The sequence below is a fragment of the Blastocystis hominis genome (assembly GCF_000151665.1).
Source record: "Blastocystis hominis, Singapore isolate B (sub-type 7) whole genome shotgun sequence assembly, scaffold_12".
In the NCBI taxonomy this organism is placed as follows: domain Eukaryota; class Bigyra; order Opalinata; family Blastocystidae; genus Blastocystis; species Blastocystis hominis.
The window spans coordinates 449,360-459,653 of record NW_013171819.1 but is presented as its reverse complement, the minus strand read 5'-3'; the positions used below and the strand labels follow the sequence as shown (position 1 = coordinate 459,653).

The window sequence follows — 10,294 nt, the reverse complement described above, 5'->3', positions numbered from 1 at the left end:
AGGCATATCGGCGAGCTTGCTGGTCTGCCACTCGCCATTGAACGAACTCGTGTACCAGTTGGAAACAGGATCGGTGTTGTCCATCAGATAGCGCCAATCCAAATCATCGCTGTAGCCCTCTCGAGGGAAGAACGATTCCGTCTTGGGAGTCACGCTTCCACCCACAGTGAACGAGGTCAAAACCTTCTTGGAGGCCGTCAGAATCTCAAGGCTACCCCGCCAAGCCACACGCGAGTAATCCTTCATAGTGATCTGGTAGTTGCGCAGACCCAGGCAATAGGGATGATACATGTACAAAGCGTTGTTGTCGAACTCGCTGCGGCTACCCACCACAGTGTCCGAAACTGGATCCTTCAATTCGTATCCCATGTAATAACCACGCGAGCCAGTGTCGGTGATGTGGACATACACAAGGGACTCGTCTCCAGTGCACTGCTTGATATCAATGGCCACAGTGGTGTTGAAGGCCTCGCCGTTGATCGAGATACCGGTGATCGTGTACACACCCGAAGCGGTCTCGGTGGGAGTTCCGTAGATCGCTCCGTTGCTTCCGAATTCCAGACCAGCGGGCAGAGCGGGGCTCGAAGAGAACTCCTCGTAGTAGGGATTGGCAGGAGCAATGGGCTCGATCGGGACGTTGACGATTCCACTGATGGCAGCAGGAGAGAAGGAGAGATCGGGAAGAACCTTGTCCGTGTTCTCCTCCAGGAAATCGAACAGAGCCAGCTCCACGGTGGTGCTCTCGGGCGCAGCCACAGCGGTGAACTCGAGCTTCATGCCCTGGATGGCTACAGGGTCGGAGAGGTAAAAGCACTGGCGCTGAGCACGCTCGGTCCAGTACACACCCGTGTAGGTTCCCACAGGGGTCCAGTTCTCTCCGTTCAGAGTGGACACAGTGAACGCAGAAGGCTCGTTACCCGGAGCGTTGGCAGCGGACACCAGGCAGAACTTGTTCACTTGCTGGCGACGATACTGCGAATCCGTCCACTGGAACTGGAGGAAGGATCCGCTCAGCTCCGCGCTCTACTTGCTCGCGATGTTTCTGTTAAAAGCGTTTCCAGCAGTACCGCCAGAGGCAGAGGAAGTTAGCTGAGTTCCATGGGCGAGATCGGCAGTCGCCGCACGCAGAGTCAGAGTGGCAGTGAAGTCAATGGCTCGCTCCGTGGCATCTCTGTTCACAACAGCAATAGCGAACACGTTGCTTCCCTCCTTCAGATAGTTGGCACCCACCAATCCGACGAGCACATAAGGATTCAAGCTGTTGCTATTGATCGTGGAGGTGCTTCCAGAAGTCACCTCTCCTTCCACGCCCACACGGTACACTTCAACACCGTTCAGATACACAACCACACCCGTACGGCAGTTCATGTTCAGCTCGTAGCTGTTGTAGCCCTGGATGGTGTCCATCTCCACAGTCGAGCGGAACAGCCACACAGACTGCGACACCGTGTTGCCTTCGGTCAGAGTCGTCCACGAATCGCCGAACTCCACAGTGTTCCATCCCTCAGGCACCGTTCCGTCAGCCAGATAAGTCCACTTGTTCATCTCTCCGCTCATCAAGAACTTGTTCGAGAACGTGATGCGATCGCCATTTCTCATTCCAGAATACACTCCAATGAAGAAGCTCGCCGCAGTGTGCGTGTAGGTGTTCAGCGTGATGGACGATCCGTCCACCCATTTCTCAACTCCATTATAAGTATAGAAGACCATCTCATAGCTTCCTTCAGGCAGACAGAAATAGTCGGTCTGGGAGGTCGACGATGTGTCACTTCCAGTATAAGAATTGTACACTTCGATCAGATTGACCGACTCCACGACTTCTCCATTGGACACGATATCGTAGCTCTGGCGAGCACGGCGATTTCCCTTGATCGCATCGATCTTCACACGACGATATCCATTGCCCAAGCAGGTATGGAAGTTGATAGAGAGCACACCGGTCACAGGCTCCTCCGCACCCGCCAGCGTAGCCGACACGGTGTAAGTCTTCTGACCCACCTCCACACCCCCAGGTACGGTTCCCGAAATGAGACCGGAGTTGGGGTTGATCGACATGCCGTTAGGAAGAGCGGGGGTAATGCTCCAGTCGGAGAATCCCTTGGTGACAGGGAATACATTCACGGACTGTCCAGGGTAGAACACGAAGTTCTTGCCGTAGGAAATCTCCTTGGGAGCGATCTCCAGATCCATCGCGTAGAGCGAGACATCCGAAGTCTCGGCCTCGTTCATTCCCGAAGCCTGCAGCGTCCACTTGAACATTCTGTATCCCTTGGTCACCTGGGGAATAGGGAAATGCTCAGTGTTGCCGTAGCCATCCCACGAATAGCCGATGTGCGCGTCCAGCAAATCCCAGTTCTCTCCGTCATTGCTTCCCTCCAGCTTCCACTGCGTGGGGCGACGCTCCACATCCTGGTTACCGGTGGTGATGGTGTAGTAGTTCACGTACTCCGCGCGATTGCTGTTGAACGTGTAGATGTTCTGCGCGGGGAAGCCCTTGTTGTACCACTTGTTGCACAGCTGATTGTCCCACAGATTCGCACCCAATTCATCCCAATAATCCTCCAGATGATCTCCCGACACCGATCCATCGAAGGTACGGTGCGAGTTGCCGTACACCAGATTCACGAACGCGTTGAACGGATCCACGATGGGCGCGTGATCAGCAGGGAAATGAATCTCCACAGCCAGCACAGCCGATCCGTCGAGCAAGTGGCGATTCGCAAAAGCACGATGATAGTACGCCTCCTCCTCCTCTGCTTCCACGGGAGTGGTGGCCGAAGCGTCAGCAGGCAGGTTGTGGCGATAGATTTCTTGTCCATTCACGTACATGGCGATACCGTAGTTTGTGTTCACAGCCAGCTCGAAGGAAGCAAAGCCCGCCAAATCACCGAATGAAACGGTCTTGCGGTAGTAGCGTGTGATAACGTCCGTGTTGGCGACAGGGAAGTAGGAACCTGAGGACCAACCAACATCATCAAAGTCTTGCGTGTTCCAATTCTCAGCATAGGTGCTCGAGTACTTCCAGGATGAACCCTTCTCCATAACCGAATGGGGCTGAAACTTGAACTCGCGGCGTGAATACTTATCAAGGGTGTAACGGCCAATCATGATACCACCTTCCTGCGAGATGGTCATGTAGGAGTCACGGGTCCAATAGTTTTCGCCACTAGACATTAATCACGAGTCGTGTTTCGTACGCATCCAAAAGAACCAAGGTGTGAAGAGCCTTATTCAAGCAAACCTCATAATTTTGTTGAGTATTTGCCAAGTCGAGGCCATTCTTCTCGTACATCAGAGTACCCGTTTTGGGCTCTCCTTCCCAAATCTGGAAGGTTTCCTCAAACGCATTTCCCTTGAAGATACGATTGATGTAAATAGGGACTTTTCTGGTCTCGCATTCAATGGCAAACGAAACTACATATGACCATTCCCATGGGATTGTTACATGCAAGCAGCAATAATAGAATATATACTCCTTTCATAAAGGATAGAATGGTATTTTCACAAAAAACTGAAAATAGTCCATCAAAGCCACAATATAATACAATAATAATCACAACGGAGTGTACACTATTTGAATTAGCATATGAAAGATACATTTATTTCCTTATTATTACACCACTGGTCTTCTACGTAATGCTGGCTTTAGCAACTATTATTCATTTCCTGTGGAATGTTTTCAATTTGTAGGAAATTACTCATAGTCTTGGCCATAATTCATTATTGTGTTCATGGATAGTAAACCAAGTTGTAAAAACGAGTATCCATAGTGTGATATTATATTTCTGCAACGAACCTACTTTCTTTTTCGAGATTATTAACACTTTTCAATAAACTGCTGTCTATTTCATCCAACACTGATAATTGGGAATTTATTAATTTCACACAAGAAGATATTATAGTTAAATCCATTTTAAATACAATCAAAAATGGTGAAAATAACGGATGGCCAATCAGTGGTAATCTTAAGGATATTATAGAAACTATTTTCGAAACGGAAAGGAAAAAAGGGGTAAAAAGATGTGGATATGCTGTAGTATCAGTGTTGGAATGATGCATAAACATGGTTAGCTAAATCCTTGTTTGACAACCCGATTCCATAATGATATAACAAAAAAGAGATAATCATGTTAGATGATAATACCCATTTATACCTATGAGCTGTTCGAATTAACAGTGAACTGTGATTGTAATTTACTGTTGAACTCTATCTTTCAGGAATATCTGTAAACATTGCATGAAACTCATCTGATTCCTCACTGTTTTATCGTTGAAATAGAAGGTCAGCATTTTATTTCTAAATACTTTTATAGATTCTATCTGCCAAATTAGTCAATGGATTGATGTGTTTGCTACTCATTACAATTAATAACTGCTCTATATGTTCTGCCTTTCTATCTGCATCATCATTCATTGTACTAAATATAGATTATTTATATTATGATAAAGACCATCCATTGAGAATCAATTCATTTAGCCGATTGACATATAGAAATGATGAATTTTCGTTCTATATTCTATAGCAATTTCCTATTTTGAAAATCAAGCAATTCCTATCGTATGTGCTTCTGTACTTTCGATTAATTAAAAAATAGAATAATGCGGTTAGAATATCAACTATCTATAAACGAATAAAGCTATTACGAACTTCATGAAGCAATCATTTCGAAGTAAAAGTGTGAAGCTTATGAAAAAGCGAAATATAAAATAATCAAAGCTCCATGTACGTAAAATTATGCCAAAATTAAATGGATATATGGAAATGTAATGAAATTAAGAAAATCAGAATAGGTCAGACCCGGTGAGAATCTAATTTCTTCTTTCCAGTTTATAATACACCAGCAATTCAGATCCATACATAATAATATTAATAATGGGTTCAATCGAAAAGAAGAAACGAAGTGCAATTTGAAACGCCTGGTCGTTTCATACACTGTTTATTATCTTTATGCAAAACATTGTTGATTTTGTCAATTCTGTTATTAGTAACTATCATATTGATAGTTCCATTATTCAAAATGTGCAGGGATGCTTGGGTAAAGAAATGAAACCAAATGGCTGGATTTCACTCATATTGAGTAATAGAGAATGTGTAGTATTGCAATTCAACAATGGAGTATTCATGAATCAAGGATTTGTGCTCAATGAGCAGAAAGTGTTGAAAGTGTTTGGAAATCATCAAATTGGTGCTATTTCATATAATGAACAACAATCCATAGAAGTAGAAGGAATCGTGGATTTGGATCATGGAAGTCGATTTGAAGGATTGATATTGGCAAAAAACAAGTTTGGAATTCCATTTGGATATGGTGAAATGCATGATGATGATGATGGATTCTTGTTGTACAAGGGCATAATGATCAATTGGAAACGATTTGGATATGGAACGAGTTATCATAATAATGGTTTGATTGAATATGAAGGATATTGGTGTGATGATAATCGATTTGGAAGTGGAAAAGTGTATGATCGATATGGTAAATTAGTGAATGAATGTGAATGGTATAATGGAATTGAATGTGATATAGATGAAAAATATGAAGGAGATGGAAGCAAGCCAATGAATATGGGAATGAAACATTTGAAACTGACTACAAATGTGTATTGGTTGATTGGGATGTTTCATTGTTGTACAATTTGGAATCAATCGAAATCGGCGATGAATGTTTTGAATCAGTGCAAACATTCATAATCGATGGATTGAATGGATTGAAAACTATCAAAATTGGAAACTATTCATTTACCCAAGAGAAGAATTGGTTTGGAAATGATAAATCGAAATCATTCCACATATTGAATTGTGAATCATTGGAATCCATTCAAATAGGTGAATATAGTTTTAATGATTATGCTGGCGACTTTGAATTGAAGAATCTACCACAATTACAATCCATTCGAATAGGAACAATTGGCAATTGGTCATACAATTTCTATTACAGTTCATTTGTGATTCGAGGTATTGATATGATATTGAATATTTGAATGATGCATAGATCTTCCTAATTTACAATCCATCATATTAGGTGATTTTTCATTCGATGCTTCTTTAACAACAATAATTGAAAGTATTGAATGAATTGGATTGAAATGATTGATGTAGATCTTCCATCATTACAATCCATTCAACTCGGCTGTTGTGCACTTGATGGTAGAGATGATGATGAGTCTTGTTCTTTGATAATGCGAAGTATCACTAAAATAAAATTAAAATAATTTGCCTTGTAGATCTTCCAAATCTAACATCCATTATTTCCAAAGAATGGAGTTTCTGTGATCTTCGTGTAGTGACATTGGAAAGTATTTTTGGATTTTGACTACTGATAGAATCTAGATATTCCAAATCTGCAAGATGTCTGTCTACCCGGGGATTGGAAATGTTATTCATTCAAGTATGTTCGATCGAAATCGATTTCAAGTATTGCTTGCTTGCTTGAGTTGATTTGATTCATAGATGTTTCTTCGATTCTCGCTGATCAAGTTCCCTAAATCATGTAATGGTGATTTTCGTACTGGATCTACAGCCATCATTTAATTCCATTGGATTAAACAGATATGGTATATTAATTCTTGTTTTGTTCCAAACCCTTTGCCGACATTCTTTGGCTATTGATTCAGGAGTCAATCATCGATTGACTCTCTTCTATCATCGCAATTCAGATAGGCTTATTTATCTTGTTCCAATCCTTAATATAACCATTTTTTTAATGAAAACAAAGAGTTATTGAGAAATGGTAAATCTAAATCTAGATAATATAGAATAGTTCAGTGTTCAATAGTCGAATATGATAACTCACCAAAATATTAACGATTGAATAAAGACGATCGAGTTATTGAGCTGGATTGTACTCAATAGTTTATTATATGTATATTTCATGAGTGCTGAAATATGAGTGGAATTGTTTCTGAATGTATTTCGCTGTTTCGATTTTGCGTCGAAAAAAGAGATTTGTTTTATATTTTATCAATTGTTTTGTTATTACAAAAATGATTATGGAGTTGAGATACAATTCTCTCTGTATCTATTTCCAATAAATTATGAACAACACGATAAGCATACAGATAGATAGAATAGCGTGAAATCAATTGACTATTATTACAAAAAGAAGATCACTTGTCAACAGGATACACAAATAGAGTATAATGGAATCATAACGAAATGATCCTGATTTACAATTTATCATATAAATATTCTACATATCTGTGACTGCAGCTTTTTATTGATAAAAAGCCTCTTTTTTGTGCTATGGTTTTTGCAATAATTCAGCACGATTCATTTCAATGGGCGTGTATCCTCTCCAATAAAAGATTATTTCAATCAAACAATAAAACTCTCAAATATCTCACTAATCACGTCATGAATTCGTTTCATCTGGGTTACTTCCATGTCACCCTATTTTACCATCTCTCCGAAACCCTTACGTAATGATCTTTTATCGAAGATCCCTCTATCGCCGGGACAATACACTGCTGAAAACCGAGCGATGCTGCCGTTTTCAATCTGCTCTCGAGCTGCTGGACGGGCCGAAGTTCTCCTGTAAGTCCAATCTCTCCAATGAAGCAAGTAGATGCCAAAATCGGCTCTTTCTTCAGAGAACTTAGCAGACTCATCACCACTGGCAAGTCGGATGACGAGTCAAACACTTGGATTCCTCCCACTGCATTGATAAACACATCGTATTGGCCGACTGCAATTCGCTCTTTCGATTTCAACACAGATAACAATAGTTGCAATCGGTCGAACGAGACGCCAATGCATCGACTTTGGGGAGGTCGAAGCTGTGAATTGTATTTGCTGAGCAGTGATTGAAACTATTTTCTATCAAGTACTGGTGATCTCTACCTCTATCGGCAATGCTCGTGTTCCATTCAAAATCATTCCCACGGAGCAACCCTCCTCAAGCATTGTGTGGTTTTTCGATGGTTTTGTGGTCAAAAATGACGAATACAAATCCGTTTTCTATTTCCTTATTTCAAATCTCCCTCGTCTCTACTTCAATCATTCCATTCTCTTTCATTTCAAACAAACCAAGCTCATGACTGGGACCAAATCGGTTCTTCACGCTTCGTATGATTCGAGTGTGTGTCCCGGAATCTCCTTCCAAATACAACACCGTGTCTACTAAGTGTTCCAATGTTCGGGGACCCGCCAAATCGCCTGTTTTTGTTACATGTCCTGTCAGAAACACTGAAATATTCAGAGTTTTTGCGAGTTCTTGAAGACGCGATGCACAGGAACGGACCTGAGGAATCGATCCGGCGGCAGTGGGAACTCCTTGGAGCTCGACTGTCTGGATGGAATCGATGACCAAAGCAGAGAAGTCTGATGGCTGCAAATCATTTAATGGAGTTGGAAACAACGTGCTGGTACACATAGTGGAGAACAGAATCCAAATCTGTTTCGTGGAGGAGGGAAAGACTTTCTGAGTCAATTCCCAGACGGTCACAACGGAGTTTCACTTGGTCTTCGGTCTCTTCTCCAGAAACATAGAGAACGCTCGCCTTCCTTGAGGCACAAATGTCCGAAGCCATTTGCAAAAGCAACGTGCTCTTTCCAATGCCGGGTTCTCCACCAATTAAAACAAGGGATCCAGGTACCACACCGCCCCCAAGAACGCGATTGAGTTCGTTCCCTCGGAGAACAATGCGGGAGTGTGCGACAGGTTTAATCTCCCTAATTTTCGAAGGCTTTACGAGTTTGGTTGCTGGATGGAACGTGTTCCCCGCATTTTCTGTTTTGCACACCTTTTGTATTGAGTTCCAAGAATGACAGGAGGAGCACTGCCCCTGCCACTTCGAATACTCCCTGCCACAAGTTGAACACACATAGGCAGACTGCACTGCTGTTGCAAAAATCCGGTGTGGCTGAAATGGATGACAATAGCCAAGAAAACCACTTATAGGCCGAAAAGAGTATCCAGCTAGTTTATTAAGGAAACGATAATAGTTAGGTAGTCTACACTCTCAATACAGTAAAAAGCATCAACAAAGAATACATGTGTTTCGAACACCTTTCATTAATGAGAAGAAACACCAATAATGCTCACCCTTGCCTGAATTACTGTTCATTGGCACTCTAATTCTGCGGGATGTGTTTTTGTACGTTGTGAACACTTCACAATTTACTTCCAGTTTTAGTTGTTTTTGTCAATAATGGGTCTCCTACCGAAATGGATTCTAGCTGCATTTATATTTTTATTCTATGTAAAGACAGTAAACCTGCATTTGTTTTTGTGAGCTTTTCTGGTTTTTCTTGACCGTCTAGCAATAAGCAGGTCTACTCTAAAGATTTGGTGTTTTCTTTTCGTCGCTTCGGCCAAATTGTGAAAATCAGTAAGAGGTTTGAGTTTTGTTCAAGAATAGATACAAATAAACTAGATGAACAAGGGATACGCCAAATCAGCGAAGACTCAACTTTAGAAGAAGAGTCTGCTGTTTTGGCTGTAGCGAACCGAAATTTTACAAAAAATGAGTCAGAATCGGAGAAGGATGATTTATCGAGTGAATTATCTGCGGGGAATGTTCGAAAGGTACTTGATGATGTTGTACCTTCAATTTCATCATCATTTGCTTCCTCCCCGCTGACTTCTCTCAGGAGTTCTTCGCGTGCCGAAGAAGAAAAAGAAGAAGTCGAAGCACCCAAGGAGATTGTCCTTCACAAGGTGTGGGCAAGTAAACGAAGCCAAAAAGCGAGTCCTTCGCCGCTTGTCAGTTCGGAGCCGTCCCTTCCCACTCTCCAGCCCGTGCTATTCGCCCCCAAATCCTCCCTTCTTGGCGGCCATTCTGCCTCTCCAACCGCTCCTGAGTTTTTCAAATCGTCCGATGAATCATCCAACCAAATCGAATCTTCTTCTCCTTCTCCTTCTTCTTCTCCTTCTTCTTCTCCTTCTCCTTCTTCTCCTTCTCCATCGGAATCCTCCGTTTTTTCTCCTTCAGAGTCTTCAGTCTTTCCTCAAGATTCCCTTCCTCCCACCACTTCTCTCCCCGTCGACAACATCCACGACGACAAGCCTCCCCGAAGCCAGCCCATTACGCCGCTCTCCATCGTTCTCAGCGACGCCACGTGCTCGCTTCCCCTCGTCGCCACCTCCAAAAAGCTCTTTTATGACCACCATCCCAGCTATTCCTTCGCTTCTGACGACCAATGCGACGCGCGAAACCGTCAAATCGACGCCGATCTGCGAGCCAGCGAGCAGGAGGCGCGGAATTCCCGCGATTATGAGACGATGCGGAACCAAACGCTGCGATTGGACGGCGTGTTTCCCGCGGATCACGTGTCTCCGTACTACACGATCGT

General features: G+C 42.9%; 1 protein-coding gene across 1 annotated transcript; it reads right to left on the bottom strand.

The window, feature by feature from the left end:
- Positions 1-7,395: 7,395 nt before the first annotated feature.
- On the bottom strand, positions 7,396-8,995 carry GSBLH_T00001651001 (uncharacterized protein; the record flags this gene model as incomplete). Its single annotated transcript, XM_013040078.1, has 5 exons — positions 7,396-7,809; positions 7,841-7,957; positions 7,992-8,327; positions 8,356-8,953; positions 8,985-8,995. 5 exons carry the CDS (start codon positions 8,993-8,995, stop codon positions 7,396-7,398), a joined length of 1,476 nt encoding a protein of 491 aa, XP_012895532.1.
- Between the last annotated feature and the right edge of the window lie 1,299 nt (positions 8,996-10,294).